The sequence below is a fragment of the Atheta coriaria genome, unplaced genomic scaffold (assembly GCF_025399875.1).
Source record: "Atheta coriaria isolate IRGN ID8LTWV9N9 unplaced genomic scaffold, Caltech_Dcor_3.1 hic_scaffold_4_pilon, whole genome shotgun sequence".
NCBI lineage: Eukaryota > Metazoa > Arthropoda > Insecta > Coleoptera > Staphylinidae > Dalotia > Dalotia coriaria.
In genome coordinates, this window is record NW_027045446.1 from 8,087,681 (window position 1) to 8,110,584 (window position 22,904).

The 22,904-nt window shown below is 31.7% G+C and overlaps 2 protein-coding genes across 2 annotated transcripts; one reads left to right on the forward strand and one right to left on the reverse strand.

Annotated features, from left to right (window-relative positions):
- Positions 1-2,409: 2,409 nt before the first annotated feature.
- On the reverse strand, positions 2,410-3,141 carry LOC135791011 (uncharacterized). The gene is made up of 2 exons (XM_065301322.1): positions 3,041-3,141; positions 2,410-2,962 (listed from the first exon to the last, which is right to left on the reverse strand). Exons 1-2 carry the CDS (start codon positions 3,095-3,097, stop codon positions 2,495-2,497), a joined length of 525 nt encoding a protein of 174 aa, XP_065157394.1. The 5' UTR covers positions 3,098-3,141; the 3' UTR covers positions 2,410-2,494.
- A 1,495-nt stretch (positions 3,142-4,636) lies between these two features.
- LOC135790201 (tubulin alpha chain-like) lies at positions 4,637-11,201 on the forward strand. Its single transcript, XM_065300276.1, has 8 exons — positions 4,637-4,830; positions 7,961-8,183; positions 8,771-8,943; positions 9,408-9,536; positions 9,594-9,764; positions 9,826-10,085; positions 10,538-10,747; positions 10,805-11,201. The coding sequence occupies exons 1-8, from the start codon at positions 4,828-4,830 to the stop codon at positions 10,986-10,988; spliced, it is 1,353 nt and encodes a 450-aa protein (XP_065156348.1). The 5' UTR covers positions 4,637-4,827; the 3' UTR covers positions 10,989-11,201.
- Positions 11,202-22,904: the final 11,703 nt, after the last annotated feature.

Genomic DNA, 22,904 nt, shown 5'->3' on the forward strand with positions numbered 1-22,904 from the left:
TCGTCATGAGTCGAGGTCTGATGAAGATCATTTGTTTTTTTTATAGATATACTAGATGACCCGGCAAACTTTGTTCCGCCTCGCTTTGCTCTTGTGATTGAGAAGCACGAAGTCGAGTCATACTAACACGGCGCTTTTCACGTGCAATTTTTTGTTCTTCTTCAGTCCTTTCATTCGCAATCCTTCGAATCCTAGTTGCATTACGGTTTTGTCGGATAAGATTTGATCGTTTTGATCGCTGCATGTTGAGTGGGGAAGCTACGAAGCATCGCACAAAGAAGAGACGGAGAAAACTCGTTTGGTATCTTCCAAAGAAGTTTTCACTTCAAAAAGTATTAAAAAAAGTATCCTACACTTACTAAATCGTATCCAAACAAACACATCAACCGGGCAATTTTAACCAACTCGTACAAACACACACACACGTCCATGCTTAGGGGGGAGCTATGAAGCATTGCATAAAGAGGAGACGGAGATAATAGAAAACATTGTATTTGTGTGCTCTTTTTCTCCCGCAGGCTAAACCATATAAGCGATAATGTTTGCTTCTTTTTAGTGTCGTTTAGTGTCCTCTAAAGATGTTTTCACTTCAAAAAGTATCCTAGTAACCTTCTCCCAACAAAAACAACAACCGGTCGATTTCAATCCACACGTACAAACATACGCACGTCTATGCTTAGGGGGGAAGCTACGAAGCATCGCACAAAGAGGAAACGGGGATAATAGAAAACTTTGTATTCGCGTTTTCTTATTCTCCCGCAAGATAATCCATATACGCAAATATGTTTGTCTCTTTTTAGTGACGTTTAGTGCCTTTTTAGAAAAGTTTTCATTTCAAAAAGTATCCCATTACCTTCTCCTGGCCCTAAGCTACCTCTCCACCAATTTTTAGCTAAATTGGATTAGCCGTTCTTTAGTTATAATCAAGGTAACCAACACGACTTTCTTTTATATATATAGATAGATTAATCTAAAGCAGCAATTATAATTTTAAGAAAAAATGTTAATGTTTTGCATATTGATTACTTCTGCTTGTTTACAATCATTTATTTATTTGTTTATAATATGATTTCCTGCTTATATTAAACAAACTGATTGTATGAATCACTTTATCAGTTGATTGTGAGAAAGTAAATTATGATGTAATCGAAATTCAAGTTTTTCTCTTGATCATCAAATCTAATAAATTAGTAAGAAATATATATGTTTAATGTTAAGAATTAAAATATACTTATACTTAGGTTATATTTATTAATATCAATGCTATATATGGGCAGATACTTGAATATTTTCACGTTCAGACGAAAAAACCAAACGAAATCATTGTTTTAAAACTAGACGCGAGTTCTTAATAATAGTGCTGCGTTGGTAAATCGTACGGTAAGGCACCAGATGAGATCACGTTTGATCATAGTAGAAAAGAGTACACGGTGTAATTGCTGAAGTTATCATTTCCGATGATTTTATGAATTTATGAGCCATGCGAAGCCATTGATTGCATGCTATTGAGACTTTGATCACCTACGCCACACCTCAAACTCCAAATTTAAGAATATTTTCTTTGACTTACTTTTGCTGAGATCATGTACAAGTTATGTACAACAGACAGTTTTGAAAAACTTCAAAAATAATTATGGTTGAAAATCCTAACCTATATAGAGGTAATTTGCGTCAATTGTAAAAACAATGCGTCTGGCAGGATGATAGAACCGACCAAACTGTCGGGCGTGCTGGAAAACACAGTTTTATAGCCCTCTGTATAATGTGTATCAAATTCAGCTTTCCTAATATAACGAAAGTAAAAAAGTTAAAAAAATATACTTTAGGGGTGTCTGGCTAGGGTTGGAACCATACCAGGTGACTGGCAATGAGCAGCGCATGTTATAATAATGTGACGAACAAAATATGCAAAAATGGAGTTTGCTAAAATAACGAAACATAGGTCATCATGTGTACATCTTAGTTGGCTGTTAACTGCCAAAGGAACCACGATCCAGGTTTCATAATTGGGGATCGTTCTTACCTGTGCTGGAGAAACACATGGACAAAATTTCATCTTTCCTAAAATGACGAAAGTCTGGCCGTCACTGGCTCTTGGTCTACAATATAAATGGTATATTAAATATCGAGTGGTTGAAAGGAAGTTTAAGTCAACGTTTAGTCATGTGCTATTTTTTCAACTTCCTCTTTATTTCCACGTTGAGATTTTTGTATTTGAACTTTTGTATATTAAATCTTTTAAATTCTGTAACACACTTCTATGAAATATAAGATTATAAATGCTGTAAAGTATATTAGACACGGCTTTGGTCGTCCGTGTTTAAAATACCACTTTTTGTGTCTCGCAACCGTGAAAAAACTGACGCTTTAAAGGTTGATGTAGAAAAACAAAATAAAATGAGATTTGGATACTTGTATATAGTTTATTAACAGTGAATCATTACAATAGGGCAGTTTGCACCCAAACAAAATAAAAGGATAACAATTTTTCTTACTAACCAAGGAGACTACCACCACTGGTCGCACCAGAAGCGCCCCCAGTCACTGCTCCAGTCACACTACCCAGGGGACCAGTGGCTCCACCAAGTGCCCCACCAGTTACTCCTCCAATTAAATCAGATCCACCAGCCGCTCCAAATGCGCCGCCAGTGAGTGCTCCCCCCATACTACCCAACATACTCGTCACCTGGCCAACAATCGCACCATCGATTGCCCCAGATGCACTACCCAAGCCTGCACCACCGCCCAAACCGCCCAAAGCACCGAGGACAGCTGACACCAGTGAGAACACCGGGCCTAAAATTAAACCCACCAATTTTGTTAGGATATCAAGAGGACTAGAAGATCCAAGAGGACCAGCGGGGGTGGTTACAGATGGATCGGTGCTGTCAGATGAGTCTGGCGATAAATCACCAAGTCCGGGAAGACCGGGAATTATGGAGTCGAGACCCAATGGAGTAGCCTAAGTAAAAAATATGAAAATATAGAATTTGATGTTTTTATATACAATATTATGAAATTTTATAAATGTTAAACTTACTTGGACTCCGTAGATAACAGCGACGAAGGCGAGGGCAATGGTAAGTTTGAACGCCATTTTGTTGCGATCGGTTGATATCAGGTAGCTGATGTTTGATAGAAATTTCGTCCTGGTTTTTATACTACTTTTTTCTGATTATAATCCGAGGAATTTAATGTTGAACTTGTTTTAGTACTTTAAGGATTACGCTTGAAAAACATCACAACTTTAATCTATCCTTTAAATTTACGTCAAACCAAAATATTCGCAAAGTAAAACAAATACAAAAATGTGAATTATACATTCATAATTATTTTAATTAGTGAATTCTTGTTTAATCTTTGATAAAGAATGATTATATTAAAGCAATTTAAATGTGTTTATTTATAATCCATTGATAAAACAGAGATTTAATTGTTGGGGGATTTATTTTTTTGTTTTGATAGAAAGGATGTAGCTGACAATGGTTCAACAGCTTTCATTACAGCATCAAGAAAATATAAATTAATAAATCGTAGTCGTATTGTGTATTTTAAAAAAGGTAAGTAATATTAATATAGTAGCAATTTGACTAAAATATATAATATATTGAAAAAAGTTTTAAAATATTAGTCATTCATAAAATATAATAAAATCATAAATTTCGTTTTTGTATTAAAACCTACTGAATTCTTCTACAATATAAAAGTGAAACCTCAAAATCTGTTGGTAAGCGCATAACTTAACAACGCCTTGACCAATTTGGCCAATTCTTTTTTTTTTTAATGTTGGTTAATGTCCAAGGATGGTTTTTACGGCGAGAAAAATTCGAATAATTTCCGGGAACCCAAAAGACAGCCCTTTTCTATAGGATAAAAGTTGGCATTGAGATTCAATCATAGTTATAGTGAAATAGTTGAATCCGAGATGGCGCGCTGAAGTGCATTATTAGCAATTATTTATATTATTAATTTCTTTGCAATAAAATTGCAAATTTTATTGATAGCATTGGCATATACTATGTCTAGAACAAGAGAGTAAAATTGAATTATATTTTTATTAAACACTACTGGGACGAAGTTGCCCGCGACTAGTATTAAATAATATTTTACTTAGAAAAAGAAAAAGTATTTATACGTGATATTGAGTTACATTTTTTAAAGACGATGCCCTTGAAGCAAAACATGTCAAACTTAAACAAAAATGTAATTCAATACCACACATAAATAAAATTTAAAAAAAAACATTATTTAATACCACAGATTTCGAATTCATTAATAAATATAAAAGAAAATAATATTACATTTCTTTTTGTTTGGTCAGTGGTAAGAATTAAATGGAAAATTTGCGTCACAGCTTGAGTCATAAAAAAATCAGACAAATTTAGAAAAAATGTAACATTTCCTCTACGGTTAAATACTTAAATAATAAGAAAACATAAAATAAAAGAATAACTAAGCACTCCCAAACAATAACTCCCTTCCAAATTGAAATCCATGAACCGCTACCAATATATGACAATATGTTTACTGATTACCAACGCACGTTGTCCTCGTTCCACGCGTTCTACAACACGATGACGTTCTGAATAGTTGGGGGCGGGAAGATAGTGAGCGCGTTATGGTTTAGTGCACGCTTCGCATTGAAATACTCGGTACGCTACTCATTCCGCTTCAGTCCGAGCTCACAGGTGCCTCATTACCGACATCAGAGTAGAGCTGCGACGAACTACAAACTGTGAACTACTGGCACACCATATTTCAACGCGATATTTAAGTTAAAATTTATTAAAACAACGCGATTTCATCAATTCATCTCATTTATCAATCATGGTAAGTACAAAATATTTCAATAAACACGCATAAAATATAAATTCTAATAAAAATAAATATTTTCATTCATGTAGTCACAATAAAAATTACAAGATGAATATGATTGCATCCTGAAAATATTTCCGCACAAAGTAGTTATGCGTGTGTTCTTTCTTAGTGAATAATTTGATAATTTGCGGATGCGTAACCGCTAACTTAATAGAAAGAACATTTCCATCCTGCAAAAGTCTTTACGGCTTGGTTCCCAGAGTGAAATAAATACCGGACCAATAAATACGCGCTAATAAGTTAATTCACTCGTATAATTCAAAAATTAAACCTGGAATTGTCTTATAAACCGCTGTGAGTTGATATAAAAGATCAAGTTAATAATAATTTAATCATTATCTTAATTATTTAATTGTGTTTCGCATGGCGTTTAACTCGGCGCCTCGCCACTCCTAGACTCCTAGGGCATTGCAATCAGGAATTAATTGCCAGGCTATTATTTCATTAGCAATTAATTTTAAAACATGCACTACACCATTAATTGCGCTGTATACTTCATATCTTAAATATAATATATGACAAATATGATAATATCTTATCTAGAAAAATAAAAATATTTTTTTATTTTTGATATTTTAAGTTGTAGCGATAATCAAATTTTTAATAATTTAGATATATCGCTTCATTATGTTGTTTGATGGTTTTCTGATTACCTAGAATACTTCGGGCATGTAGATAACACTTAGGGTAACCTTAGAAAAAAAATTCAAATGTAAATTACAAACAAATCGATTCACCCACTGAACTAGTAGTAATATTCTAGGACAATCGATTACGATATGCGGTGAATATTGATTTAAAAGTAGAACAAATTGAATAAACAGAATATTTTACTTAATAATTATTTTATTAATGTTTTATTGTAGAAAAAATCGTTAATTGATGTAAAATTTTTAGAATTTTTTTTTCAGAAGGGCAAAAAATAGGTTATGTTTTGTTTATTTTTTGTTGTTTTTTGCAATATTTAGTTTAAGATCTACCTCAAAGGCCATTTGTTTGTAATAATTATTTTTTTGTTAAATTTTTACCTGTGATACTTTTTTATTTGCATTTTTTAAAAGCTTTTTGAAAAATTTATTAAATTAATTGTATTTTTGAAAAATATAAAATGTTATTTCCTGTAAATCGTTGAATTTAACAACATATTACATAAAACAATTATATTTATCATCAACATCATCAAAAATATCACCCAAAATAATTCCACACTGTTTTTGTTCATCAAATTCTGAACACAAAAAAGTTGTGAGTAACACTTCTATGAAATTAGGCGTCCAAACAAAACAATTGAAATGTAATCGTTCTATGAGTCATCAAATTCTCTGAAGTCATAAACTATGCTTTATCGACATGTGATGATAATATTAATTTTTATCTATAAGAAGAATTTGAGGTCAAACCATTAAAAACGTTATATTTACGAAATTGCTGAATAAACTACTCTACTACCTTAAAATTTCTGAAGATATAAATACAAGTAGTAAGGTAGTAATATATTTGACAAAAGCCACCAAAATTAACAACTGAGCGTGCATTCCGATAGTAGGCGACTATATGGAGACTGGTACTCATTCATGTGTACGATGTTTTTGAACAAGCGGAAGCCGTGAATAAAATCACCGTGCCATGAACGATTTCAACCGCAATAATCTATTAGGACTTCCAAATTACTCGTGGTTCGACTAACCAAAATTCTGGCTTAAATATATTTTATATTATCACAAGATTTTGCCTGCGATTTTGTCTCGGTAGTGTTTAATAAAAATGTTATTCGTTCTTACTCTCCAGTTTTAGACATAGTATGTGTTAATTCAATCAATAAGATTCGCAATTTTATTTTAATCAAATTATATAAAGAATTGCTAATAATGCGCTTCAGCGCGCCATCTCGAATTCAACTATTTAACTATAACTATGATTGAATCTCAATGCCAACTTTTATCCTATAGAAAAGGGCTATCTTTAGGGTTTTCCCGGCAATTATTCAAATCTTTCTCGCGGTAAAAACCATCCTTGGATTTTAACGAACATTTAAAAAAAAGAATTGGCCAAATTGGTTGAGGCGTTGTTGAGTTATGCGCTTACCAACACATTTTACGATTCATTTTTATATTATAGATTATTCTAAATCATTCCAATTATCTAATCTATACATCAGCGTCTAATAATGATCTTAGAATTAATCCATAGATCACATTGATGTGCACAAGCCCACAACAAATAGCTTCATTAATCCAAGTTGAACTCAGATAAGTTAAGTCACATTGCACTTAAGTTGTAGACAATTTAAACTATTTCACGCTTGACTACATTGGGCGTGTACTAAATGAAAATGATAATTATCCGTTCATTGTTTATCGAATTGAGTTGAGGGAGTATTGTTTCCAAAGCGTTCTTTTACGTTCTGCGCATGACTACACAGACAAATATTTATTCGACGTTGTCTGATAAATATACGTGCGTGTTTTAATCTGCATGTTGTTGTAATTATCGGGTTTTTATCGAGAATTTAAGACTGTTTGTAAACACGTAGGTAATCTACACAACAAGACATCCGCAAATTGCTGCGTAGATGATTGTCTGAGCATGACGGAAATCCGATACGCCTCTCTGCCATTTCCTCTGTGTATCTATGTCTTTTATTTTATTACTAACTTTTGCCCGCGACTTTATCCCGGTAGTGTTTAATAAATATGTAATTTGTTTTTACTCTCTTGTTCTAGACATAGTATGTGTCAATTCTATCAATAAAATTCACAATTTAATTTTAAAGAAATTAATTATATTATGAATTGCTAATAATGCCCTTCAACGCGCCATCTCGGATTCAACTATTTAACTATAACTATAATTGAATCTCAATACCAACTTTTATCTTATAGAAAAGGGCTGCCTTTAAGGTATTCCCGGCAATTATTCAAATTTTTCTCGCCGTAAAAACCATCCTTGGACTTTAACGAACATTTAAAAAAAGAATTGGTCAAATTGGTCTAGGCGTTGTTGAGTTATACGCTTTCCAACAGATTTTGCGATTTATTTTTATATTATAGATTGCTTTATGTTTATTTTTATTTATTTTCAGAGGGAATGTATTTCTGTGCATATTGGTCAGGCTGGTGTTCAAATTGGCAATGCATGCTGGGAATTATACTGCCTTGAACATGGCATTCAACCTGATGGTCAAATGCCCTCCGATAAAACCATCGGAGGCGGCGATGACAGCTTCAATACGTTTTTCAGTGAAACCGGCACAGGAAAACACGTCCCAAGGGCGGTTTTCGTTGATTTGGAACCTACAGTCGTAGGTAAATATAAAAATTAACATAAAATCTTGTTTATTATTTAATTCACTCTAATATAATGAAAATAACTGAATATTTAGAAGGGGAATTTAGTCAGACTGGTAATAAAAAAATATTTCATATATACCTTCAAATGCAATGGACAAAAAATAGTCACGCAATATATATGAAAAACATATGCGTGAGAGATACTCGTGCATCGATTCATTTCCAAGAACAAAAAACGTTTTTTACATGAATATAAAAAACATGTACGATATTGATTTGTTTTTTTCAGCGAGAATAAAAAATATCGATTATGTTTTTCCGTCCAGTTTAAGTTAATAAATAATTTACGCTAAAATCGCTTGTTTTGCTTTCGAAACAATGCATTTTTGATGATATTTATTCGCCAATTACTCGGCATGCATACAAAATTACTTGTTTAACTTTGACTAGCTATTAATTCCGAGGGCGGTTTCGTGTCTCTCATGAATAGTAGCACAAAGTACACTCACCCGCAGGTTTTAGTATGATTACCAGGCGTAATGTCGTGACTATACTGATGAATTTTTAAATACGGAAATTTTAATATGAATTTTTTCGTATAGACGAGGTAAGGACTGGTACTTACCGTCAATTATTCCACCCGGAGCAATTGATCACTGGCAAAGAAGATGCGGCCAACAATTACGCTCGAGGTCATTACACCATTGGGAAGGAAATTGTGGATCTTGTCCTGGATCGCATCCGGAAGCTAGCGGATCAATGCACTGGCCTACAAGTATTTTTTTTATTCTTATAATTTTTATTTATTTATTAGCTTTTGCCCGCGACTTCGTCTCGGTAGTGTTTAATGAAATTAATTCGGTTTTACTCTTTTGTTCTGGACATACTCGTTGTATGTGGCAATTCTATCAATAAGATTCGCAATTTTATTGTAAAGATATTAATTATATAAAGAATTGCTCATAATGCACGTCAGCGCGTCATCTCGGATTTAACTATTTAACTATAACTATGATTGAATCTCAAGGCCAACTTTTATCCTATAGAAAAGGGCTGTCTTTAGGGTTTTCCCGACAGTTATATGAATATTTCTTGCTCTAAAAACCATCCTTCGATTTAAACGAACATTAAAAAAAAAGAATTGGCCAAATTGCTTTAGGCGTTGTTGAGTTATGCGCTTACTAACAGATTTTGCGATTTATTTTTATATTATAAATTTGAGTTTTTGTTTTTTTGTAGGGATTTTTGGTATTTCATTCGTTTGGCGGTGGTACCGGATCAGGTTTCACAAGTCTCTTGATGGAACGTTTGAGTGTCGATTATGGCAAAAAGTCCAAACTGGAATTTTCCATCTATCCAGCTCCACAAGTTGGTTTGAATAATTAATAACACGAATAATAGTATTCATGTGGTGAATAATTTTAGGTTTCTACTTCGGTTGTCGAGCCGTATAATTCCGTGTTGACCACGCATACAACGCTCGAACATTCTGATTGTTCTTTCATGGTGGACAACGAAGCGATCTATGATATTTGCCGTCGTAATTTGGACATTGAGCGTCCTACTTATACCAACCTGAATCGTCTAATTGGACAGGTAGAATATAAATAAATTTTTAATATTAGAATTTAAGTAAACCCAACTGATTTGTTTTTAGATTGTTTCATCAATTACTGCTTCTTTGCGTTTTGACGGAGCTCTCAATGTGGATCTAACTGAATTCCAAACCAATTTGGTGCCATATCCACGTATTCATTTTCCTTTGGCTACGTATGCTCCGGTGATTTCTGCCGAGAAAGCTTATCATGAACAATTGAGTGTTTCGGAGATTACCAACGCTTGTTTTGAACCAGCTAACCAGATGGTTAAGTGTGATCCACGTCTTGGGAAATATATGGCATGTTGTATGTTATACAGGTAAATATAATCAAATAATATAAATTACTTGCTTTTACCTTCGACTTCGTCACCATAGTGTTTAATAAAAATGTAATTCGTTTTTACTCTCTTATTCTAGACATCAATTCTCAATAAGATTTGCAATTTTATTTTAAAGTAATTAATTATATAAAGAATTGCTAATAATGCACTTTAGCGCGCAATCTCGGATTCAACTATTTAACTATAACTATGGTTGAATCTCAGTACCGACTTTTATCCTATAGAAAAGGGCTGTCTTTAGGGTTTTACTGGCAATTATTCGAATTTTTCACACCGTAAAAACCATCTTTGGACTTTAACGAACATTTTAAATAAAGAATTGGCCAAATTGGTCTATGCGTTGTTGAATTATGCGCTTACTAACAGATTTTGCGATTCATTTTTATATTATAGAAAATTATATTGTTGTTTTTATTTTGTTTTAATAGGGGTGATGTGGTTCCGAAAGATGTCAACGCTGCCATTGCCGCCATTAAAACAAAGCGCTCTATTCAATTCGTCGATTGGTGTCCCACAGGATTCAAAGTTGGTATTAACTATCAACCACCAACGGTTGTTCCAGGTGGAGATCTTGCTAAAGTCCAACGTGCTGTTTGTATGTTGTCCAATACCACAGCCATAGCTGATGCCTGGGCAAGGTAACATAAACATTACCTTACATTCAAGAAAAACCTAACATTTTGAAATATTTTTAGGTTGGATCATAAATTTGATCTTATGTACGCCAAACGTGCATTTGTCCATTGGTATGTTGGTGAAGGAATGGAAGAAGGTGAATTCTCAGAAGCCCGCGAAGATTTAGCCGCATTAGAGAAGGATTATGAAGAAGTCGCTGCTGATTCTCTGGAAGGTGAAGGAGATGAAGGAGACGAGTATTAATTTCCCACTAAAAACTCTTCACTTCTTCACTGATTTGAATACAATCAGCACGCACAAATGAATACTCGTAGAGAACGGCGACATATTAAAACTTTTATAGATGCTAAACGTTGACTTTAATTATTATGGTTGTATTTGAAAGTGCACTTACCTTTGCTTGTAACCCATGACTATTTATACATCATAAATATACATATTATAGAAATATTAAAATTATTGTTTTTTTTACTAGCTTTAGCCCGCGACTTCGTCCCGGTTGTGTTTAATAAAAATGTAATTTGTTTTTACTCTCATGTCCTAGACATAGTATGTGTCAATTCTATCAATAAGATTTGCAATTTTATTTTAAAGAAATTAATTATATAAAGAATTGCTAATACTGCACTTCAGCGCGCCATCTCGGATTCAACTATTTAATTATAACTATGATTGAATCTCAATGCCAACTTTTATCCTATAGAAAAAGGTTGTCATTAGGGTTTTCCCGGCAATTATTCGAATTTTTCTCGCCGTAAAAACCATCCTTGGACTTTAACGAACATTTAAAAAAGAATTGGCCAAATTGGTCCAGGCGTTGTGGAGTTACTTTTGTAAATTTTTGGAATACGCAGACAAGTTTTCATGCCGCGTTTTAAACCATTTGTAATTTAATTCTTGCAACAAAAAGTGGCTTGTGTTATATTCTAATATATAAGCTATAACATAGTCAAGTTTCATTAAATTCGGTTGAATGGTTTTGGCGTGAAAGAAAAACAAACATACATTTTTTTATTTTTAATATTTACAGATATCCTTTAAATGTGTACTCGTTGTGGTGCAAATTGCACTATAACAATAACATACGTAGTAATTAAATTGAAAAAAGTAAATAATGCAGTTAAATCAACATTTAAAAAACCTGCAGCTGTTATCCTCGGACGTCTTGCTTCTACCTGATGCGCAAAAATAAAAATATTTCTATGAAGACGTGGACTATTACTATGCATCTGAAACACTTTGTATGCATAACCAATAGTCGATTTTCCTTCCTGACAAAGTTTATCACATAAAACCGCCAAAGTAGTAGTTTGAATCTGAAAACCACTTTGAAAATAAACAAATAACAGTATTTTAAAAATTAAAATACACTTACAATTGCATAAACAATCCAAAAAATGTTATAAATCAATATATCTTCCTCACTATGCAGTAAAAGTAAACAAATTGTATATAAAATCAAATACAGACCATAAAACAATTCAAAAAGCATATTCCATCCAAAAATTTGATTAAAAAGATTAACCAAGTCCGATAAATAATTATGTATTAATATTATATCTTTTAGGTTATGTGTTACATCTGACACATTGAATCTGCTTACTCCATTTTGCAAATGTTGATTAAACATACAATATCTTAAATGAATAGCTTTCAAAATGAAAAACTGCAGTAGGAAAACTAGTAACATTAAAAAATTGTTAATATTATCACTTAATAACAATATACTATAGGATTCTTCAGCAGTAAAGAACCACGATGATATATCAAGACCAATAAGTATACATAAACATCCACTTAAAATTAGTGTTTTCGCACAAACAAATTTTAAATTTTTGACTTCAATCCGATGTGTTGTGAATAATTTATCTATCTGATTGAATGTTCGAAATAGAGTTGAGATTTCTTCAACCTTTAAATAAGATGAGGTGATTATCATCACCAAATTAGTTATACTCGAAGATGAAGTCATCATTAAAGTAAGTCCTGTTTCAAATACACTGTGTCCATGTGTGTATTTAATTACTTGATGCACCGTAAATATTAACACACATAAATTATATATTAATAAAGGAATATAATGTAATTTATAGGTTTTGAAGCGTTTTGTTTTTGATTGTAAAATGGAAATAAACCAAACAAGCTGATTGAAAGTATGAGCCATTTTAAGTTGTCACTTAGAAAGGATGATTTCATTATTTATTATTGTTTAGGTATAAGCAAAGACCAACAAGTTCAGATTACAAATGTAAACTGCGAAAAATTACTACTTGTGTCTGTCAAATAAAAGCTTTTAGAAAATGTCAGCAATTAATTGATTGTTATCATCTGTCACCGATAAGAACCGGAAAGTAGTTATAGTGTTACGGGAATATTTGATTGCTGTAACGATTGTCGGAAAATTGAAAGGATTTCAAGGTTGGAATACAAAATGACTGTTATTTATATAATACTCGTACTTTACTTCACTGAAAATCCAAAGAAATGTCAATAAAATGTGTTTGGTGTTTTTATTGTGATTTTACTTGTGGGTCAGATGCTGATGGAGAAAATTGTAGTGCACACACTTATATTGTAATAATGTTAATAAAAATGCAAGAAAAATAATGATTTGATTGCACAAAATTGGTTTTACGAAATATAATAACTGTTTTAGGTAAATTTTGGATTTTTAGATATTTTTATTACTTTTCGTAGACAGTTGTAAGTATTTTTAAGTAAACAATGGTGCATGTACCTTTCCGACAACGCAGTTTTCAATAAGTAAAAAAAATTTTAAAGTTGTTTTACTAGTTTTAGTGTTTATTGTATACAAACAAACATTTTTTGGTTTTTATTTCCAAACAACCTTATATACTATTACTTTTACCCTGAAAACTGCACAATAACAATAATATAAGTAGTGATAAGGTTAACAAACGTAAATAACATTGAAAAATCAACTTTGAAGAACCCAGCAGCCGAAAACTGTGGACTTCTTGCACTTGTCTGCTGAGCAAGAATCATCAATGTTTCCCTCATGCTAGGTATGTTATTAAAACGCAGCAGAGCTCTGTACGCGAGTGTTACAGATACATTTCCTTGATCACACACTTTTTCACACATTGATGCAAATATAACAATTTGAATCTGTAAATAAATATAACATTTTTATACATTCTACCGAACTACAAATACAGAGAATAATAACTTACTGTGTAATATATTGTCCACATCACCACTAAATAATTATAAAAACAAGGCTCAGTATTGATTAACAATGTGCACATCCTTAGCATAAACACAATATTCTGCACAACCGACAATAACATATTCCAACCATAAATGTGATTGAAACTATCAACGAGATCACATAATTTACTATGCATTTTCAAATACTCTTCGATTTTTCTCTGTCCAACAAAAATGTCATTTGTGTCCATACCGGAAGTCATCGCATTATACAACCGGAATCGTTTTAAAATCGAATAGACAATTAGAAGTTTTAGAAATTCCATAGTGTTAATATTGTAACTGCTGAAAGTATCCCCGCAATAATGTATTGTATGCCTTAGGGCCGAAGAATTATATCCATAAAAATATAAATCATTGAAATTCATTATTAAAAACACCAGATTAATACCCAGGAAACCACACAAGACATATTTCAATGAGCAAACTGTGATTTTATGCAATTTTTCAAAATCGTTATCAACTTCGTTGAAAGTATCAAATAAATGTTTAATGTTGCCAATGCGTAGAAAATTCAAGTTGATCATCATTTGCACATTCATGCAAATATCGACAATTGGTTGTGCCACATGAATATTTGCATCTGTTCTAATAAAAATATGATTATACGCATTAGCTATCATCGCTGTGGTTGTAATTATTATGAGGACAATTGGAAGAGGTGGAAAAATGCGAAAATCTTTTGTTTTGGTCGATAGAAGGGCATTACGCCCATAATTGAAGACGCTCGAAGAAAGACGATTATTTCATCGGCCAACATTGTTGCAAGTTGAGTTCAAAGTGGAGAAAATAGTTATTTATTAATTGGGTTGGTTATTTGTCGAGTAACTGGTATTTTTTTCTATACTTCTGACCTTGTGTTAAAGTGATTAATAATGTTCGATGTCATAATCAACAATAAACATATTTCTATTAGTTTTATGTGGTAGAAAGCTTCCTACGCGTTTCAGTTAGTAAACTATAAGTGATAAACATAAACAATGGCTAGAGATATTAAAAAAGTCACTAATTAATTGTATTAATTTATTTAACCTAATAATTATACATATTACCACAAAATAAGTAAACATTTCTCCTTCGATGTTGATTATCAACGTGCACATCTTTAGAATGGAACCAATTGTCTGTACAACTGAAAATAACATATTCCAACCAAAAATGTGATTGAAACAATCAAAGAGATCACATAATTTGCGATGCATTTGCAAGTCCAAGGATGGTTTTTACGGCGAGAAAAATTTGAATAATTTCCGGGAATATGCTAAAGACAGCCCATTTCTATTGGATTAAAGTTGGCATTGAGATTCAATCATAGTTATAGTTGAATAGTTGAATCCGAGATGGCGCGCTGAAGTGCATTATTAGCAATAAAATTAATTTTTTAAAAGTAAAATCGCGAATCTTGTTGATTGAATTGACTCAACTATGTCTAGAACAAGAGAGTAAAAACGAATTACAATTTTATTAAACACTACCTGGACGAAGTCGCGGACAAAAACTAATATAAAATAAAAAAATATTATATTAGGTTATGTTTTGTTTTTGATTAATTATTTGCCGTGTTTACAAACTTGTATTAATTAAACAAAGAGCCTTCCTTTATTTAAAAGAAAACAAACGCCAGTTTATTTAATGAATTTGACAAAACATCAATCATTCTTAATTCTATTAACTCTTAGTACACAATTATTATAAAATTAATTGGAAACATACCTTGCAACCATGTTGGCGGATGAAATTCTTATCTTTCTTCGATCATCAGCAATTTTGGGAATTTTACCATTTTATCATCGAAAAACAAAGAAATTTCGAATTTTTCCGCTGCTCCCAGTTGTTCTTATCACCATGACTTCTTCAGCAATGATATCTGGCACTGTATATAATATCCTTTCATCAAAAGTATTCTCTGGTATTTATTTGGTGCAACCATTTGTAAATGTTTGCATGAATGTGCAAATGATGATCAACTTGAATTTTCTACGTCTCGACGGTATAAAACACTTGTTTGACACATTCAACGAAATAGATCAAGATTTTCAGAAATATCATAATATAACAGTTCCTCAATTGAAATATGTGTTTTGTTGCTTTTTGTGCATCAATTTGGTATATTTTGTGATGTACTTCACTGATATATATTTTTATGGTTTTGGAAGTGCATTCTACAAATATATAATTTATTATTGTGGAGATATATTTAGTTCTTACAATATCAACATAATAGAATTTCTGAAACTACTGATTGTTTATTCAATTTTAAAAAGATTTTCTTTGTATAATAACATGACAATTGGTATGGATGCAAGTGATATTTTTATTGGACAAAAGAAAATTGATCAGTACATGAGTATGCATCGCAAATTATGTGATCTTGTTGATTGTTTCAATCATATTTATGGTTGGAATATGTTATTGTCAGTTATTCAGACAATTACGGTTATTTTGAAGATGTGCACAATGTTAATCAATAATCACTCAAAATTATCTATGTATTTAACAGTAATGTGGACTGTTTATTATACAGTAAGATATTAACAATATTTATGCGGAAAAATTAGATTATTTGAAATTTATTTTCAGATACAATTAATTGTATTTGCATCAATGTGCGAAAAAGTCTGTGATCAAGGCAAAATATCTGTTACTTCAGCTTATAATGCTCTTCAAAAGTTTAGCAATGTTCCTGCAATGCGAGAAAAATTGACGGTTTTATCTCAACAATCAGCCGCAAGATGTCCGAAGTTTACAGCTGCTGGTTTCTTCAAAGTTGACTTTTCAATGTTATTTACTTTTGTTAATCTTATCACTACATATATTATTGTTATCGTGCAATTCTCACAAGGATGTAAAAAATAAGACACATTGTAATGTTTTCAAATAAAAGCACTTGTTGTTTATCTATAATATATAAATAAATCGCATAATTTGTTTATAAGCGCATAACTCAACAACACTTCGACCAATTTGGCCAATTCTTCTTTTTAATGTTTGTTAAAGTCCAAAGATGGTTTTTACGGCGAGAAAAATTCGAGTAATTGCCGGGAAAACCTTAAAGACAGCCCTTTTCTATGGAATAAAAGTTGGCATTGAGATTCAATCATAGTTATAGTTAAATAGTTGAATTCGAGATGTCGCGCTGAAGTGCATTATTAGCAATTCTTTATATAATTAATTTCTTTAAAATAAAATTGCAAATCTTATTGATAGAATTGACACATAGGTACTATGTCTAGAACAAGAGAATAAAAATGAATTAAATTTTTATTAATATGAACATGAATATACATGAATACAAACATAAAAAGAATAATTAAGTTTAGTAAATTAGTAATTTCATGTTTGTCAGGATAGTTACTAACAGAAATTAATTAACCTGAACGTTTATTAATATTAATGAATATGAAGACAACAAATACCAGTTTATTAACTTCTATTATACATTGAACATCTTTAAATTATATTTTACTAAATAGCAGCCATGTTGGCCGATGAAATAATCATATTTCTCCGTGCATCTACAATTTTAGGCATTTTTCCTTTCTACGACGCAAATAAAAAGAATACCGCATTATATCAATAATTCCAATTATTCTCACCATTATGACCATAATAGCACTGGTATTCGGTTTATACTACAACTTTTATATTCGAACTTCATTAACCGTCAGTATTCACTTAATACAACCAATTATAGACATCTGTATGAATGTGCACATGATGTTAAACTTGAATTTTCTACGTCTTGACAGCATCCAAAAATTATTCGATATTTTCAACGAGATTGACCACGACTTTCAAAAATTGCATAAAATTACAGTTCCACCATTGAAATTATTGTGTTGCAGTTTTATTTGCATGAATTTACTATTTTTCTCGATGAATTTCATTGATGATTATCATTATGGATTCAAAAATTCTATCTACAAATATCTATATCACTACTTCGGAGATACATTCAGCAGTTACAACATCAACACTCTGGAATGCTTGAAACTAATCATAGTTTATTCAATACTAAAAAGATTTTATTTATATAATAATATGACAGTTGGTACGACTGGAAATGATATTTTTGTGGGGCAAAGAACAGTTGATCAGTACATGCAAATGCATCGCAAATTATGTGATCTCGTGGATTGTTTCAATCACATTTTTGGTTGGAATATGTTATTTTCAGTTGTGCAGACAATTGGTTCGATTCTGAGGATGTGCACGTTGATAATCAACTTCGAAGGAGAAATGTTTACTTATTTTGTGGTGATGTGGACAGTTTATTATACAGTAAGTTATTTTTTTATTTCTACACTTGAAAGAATCAAAATTAAAACTTTAAATTTAATTGTAGATTCAAATTGTTATATTTGCATCAATGTGTGACAAAGTTTGCAATCAAGGAAAGTTATCTGTTACGTTAGCTTACAAAGCTCTACAGCGTTATAATAACATTCCTGCAATGAGGGAAAAGCTACTGATTTTGGCTCAGCAAACCTCCGGGAGATGTCCGCAGTTCACTGCTGCAGGTTTCTTCAAAATTGATTTTACAATGTTATTTACGTTTGTTAATCTTATCACCACGTATGTTATTGTAATTGTACAATTTTCACAATCTAATAAAAAATAAAATATAATGTAAATCTTTAATTAACTGAAAAGTTAATTTTATATTAATCTAATAGAGCGAGGGCCAGTGACGGCCAGACTTTCGTCATTTTAGGAAAGATGAAATTTTGTCTATGTGTGTCTCCAATACAGGTAAGAACGATTCCCAATTATGAAACCTGGATCGTGGTTTCTTTGGCAGTTAACAGCCAACAAAGATGTACAAATGATGACTTCAAATTCGTTATTTTAGCAAACTCCAGTTTTACATATTTTGTTCGTAACATTATTACAACATGCGCTGCTCATTGCCAGACACCTGGTATGGTTCCAACCCTAGCCAGACACCCTAAACTATAATATTTTTTAACTTTTTTACTTTCATTATATTAAGAAAGCTGAATTTGATACATATTTTGCAGAGAGCTATGAAACTGTGTTTTCGTTGACGCCAGACAGTTTGGTCGGTTCTGTCATCCTGCCAGACGCATTGAAAGTGTATAAGAGTTGTAAAAGTTAAATTGTTTAAACATGAAATTTTCACATAATAGTAATTTTATTTTAACAAATCTTTATTAAGTTTCATCATTGTTCTCGATACCGCGACTGAAACCGCGACTGAAAGTGCTCAAAAGTGCAATTTTTCAATTTTTGACGTTTTATTTCAATTGCTAATATCTCGTAAACTAAAGGAGATAGGAAGGAACGAATAGCCAAGATATCGACGACAGTGATGATTATTATTAAATATTTGTTGAATTAAAATTACTATTCTCTGAAAATTTTTTGTTTAAACAATTTAACTTTTGCAACTTTTATACAATTTCAATGCGTCTGGCAGGATGATAGAACCGACCAAACTGTCTGGCGTCAAAGAAAACACAGTTTCATAGCTCTCTGCATAATGTGTATCAAATTCAGCTTTCTTAATATAACGAAAGTAAAAAAGTTAAAAAAATATTATACTCGTAGTTTAGGGGTGTCTGGCTAGGGTTGGAACCATATCAGGTGTCTGGCAATGAGCAGTGCATGTTGTAATAATGTTACGAACAAAATATGTAAAAATGGAGTTTGCTAAAATAACGAAACATAGGTCATCATTTGTACATCTTTGTTGGCTGTTAACTGCCAAAGGAACCACGATCGTTTTTACCTGTGTTAGAGAAACACATGGACAAAATTTCATCTTTCCTAAAATGACGAAAGTCTGGCCGTCACTGGCTCTTAGTCTATAAGGTTATTTCAACATATTTTTATGTATAACAAGATTTTGCTCGCAACTTCGTACCGGTAGTGTTTAAAAATATGTAATTCGTTTTTATTCTCTTGTTCTAGACACAGCATGTGTCAATTCAAACAATAAGATTTGCAATTTTATTTTAAAGAAATTAATTATATAAAGAATTGCTAATAAAGCACTTCAGCGCGCCACCTCGGATTTAACTATTTAACTAGAACTATGATTGAATCTCAATGCCAACTTTTATTCTATAGAAATATGCTGTCTTTAGGGTTTTCCTGGCAATTATTCAAATGTTTTTCGCCGTAAAACCCATCCTTGGACTTTAACGAATATTTTAAAAATGAATTGGCCAAATTGGCCTAAGCGTTGTTGAGTTATGCGCTAACCAACAGATTTTGCGACTCATTTTTATATTATAGATTTATTGTGGGCGTTTTAAACAGTAAAATTTACATTTTAGATCCGGAAAACTGAACAATAACAATAACATAAGTAGTGATAAGATTCACAAAAGTAAACAACATTCAAAAATCAACTTTGAAGAAACAAGCTGCGGTAAACTGAGGACATCTTGCGGATGTTTGTTGAGTCAATACCAACAGTTTTTCTCTTAATGCAGGAATATTATTATATTGTTGAAGTGCATCATACGCCAATCTAATAGACATCTTCCCTTCATCACAAACTTTTTCACACATTGCTGCAAATACAATTAATTGCAACTAAAACAAAAAAAAAATAATTAAAAAATTATAAAAACTGTTTGAAAGTGTTTTGAATATATTACCGTGTAATAAACACACCACATCATCACTACATACGTAGACAATCCTCCGTGATTATTGATTAACATTGAACACATCTTAAGAATAATAGAGATTGTCTGCACAACGGACAATAACATATTCCAACCATAAATATGATTAAAACTGTCAACAAGATCACATAATTTGCGATGCATTTGCATGTATTGATCAATCTTTCTTTTTGCAATGAAAATATCACTTGCATCCATGCCAATTGTCATGTTATTATATAAAGAAAATCTTTTTAAAATTGAATACACGATTAATAATTTCAAAAATTCTATTATGTTGATATTGTAAGAACTAAATATATCTCCACAATAATAAATTATATACTTGTAGAACGCACGATTAAATCCATAAAAATACATATCAATGAAGTTCATCACAACAAACACCAAATTGATGCAAAGAAAAGAACAAAGTACTAATTTCAATCGAGGAACTTTAATATGATGCACTTTTCGAAAATCTTGATCGATTTCATTGAATGTATTAAACAGATGTTTGATACTGTCGAGGCGTAGAAAGTTTAGAACGATCATCATTATCATGTTCATCAAGACGTCTACAAATGCTTGAACAATATGAAGACTGACATGTTGTTTATATGCCATAATTTTGAACGTTGTACTACACGCCAATGATGCTCCTGAGATTATGATAAGGATAACAGGAAGGAGTGGAAAGATGCAAAACTTTTGTGTCTTTGGATTATAAAAAGGAAAAATGCCGAAAATGGCGGATGTTTGAAGAAATATGAAAATTTCATCAGCCAACATGGTGGCTAGTTATGTTTACAATAAAGTTAATTATTATATTGCACTAAGGCTTCGCAGTATTATGGTTGATTGATGTTTCATCAAATTTAATAAACTGGCGTTTGTTTTCGAGTAGTAAACGAGTAGTAAAAGGCTTTTTGTTTAATTAATCGGAATTTGTAAATACACTAAATAAATAAACTATATAACCAGCAACTAAATTTCTTATGTTTTATTAGGTGCATGATAAAAACATTAACCATTAACAATAAATATATAAAATAAAGTCTGATTACTTACAACACTTATAACTCAAGAACGGTTGAATCAATTTTGATGATCTATAATTTTGGAATCGTCTCGACCCGGAAAAGCAGAATAATTATTAAAATATTGAAAAAAATTGACTTAAAGAGTGTTAAACAAGAGATAAAAATTAATACAGAAAGTCAATATAGTTACAACTAAATAATTAAATCTTAGATGGCGCTTTATTGATGAAATGACGGCCAGTACGTTCCACATCCAATAAAATAAAAATTAGAAAGCTCAGAGCTAAAAAAAAACATTAAATTTTACTTTTTCGGCCCGGAAAACTGAACAATAACAATAACATAAGTAGTGATAAGGTTCACAAAAGTAAACAACATTGGAAAATCAACTTTGAAGAAACCTGCAGCTGTAAACTGAGGACATCTTGCGGATGTTTGTTGAGCTAAAATTAACAATTTTTCACGCATTGCAGGAATATTATTATAACGCTGAAGAGCTTTGTATGCTAATGTCACAGACAGCTTTCCTTGATCAGTCACTTTTTCACACATTGTTGCAAATACAATCATTTGAATCTAAAAATCAAATCATAAGTATCAATCATCTCAATAGCATATATTATAGGTTAAGTAGTTACCGTATAATACACTGTCCACATGACAATTATATAGATGAACAAACCACCATGATAGTTAATTAGCAATATGCACATCCTTAGAATTGAGCTAATTGTCTGCACAACCGACAATAACATATTCCAACCATAAATATGATTGAAACAATCAACAACATCACATAATTTGCGATGCATTTTCAGATACTGATCTATTTTTATCTGCCCAATGAAACTGTCGCTTGCATCCATGCCATTAGTCATATCATTATACATACGAAATCTTTTTAATATTGAATAAACAATTAAAAGTTTCAAAAACTCTATAGTGTTAATGTTGTAACTGCTAAGTGCATCTCCCAAGTAGTGCACAAAATATTTATAAATAGAGTCTCTGAAACCATAATAATATGCCTCGGCTGTAGTCATCACAAAGAAAACAACATTGATGCTTATAAAAAAGTGTAAAACTAATTTCAATGGAGATACTCTGGTTTTATGCAACTTGTCAAAATCGTGATCAATTTCGTTGAATGTATCAAACATATCTTTCATACTGTCGCGACGTAGAAAATTCAAGTTGATCATCATTTGTACATTCATGCACATATCAACAATCGGTTGAATTACATG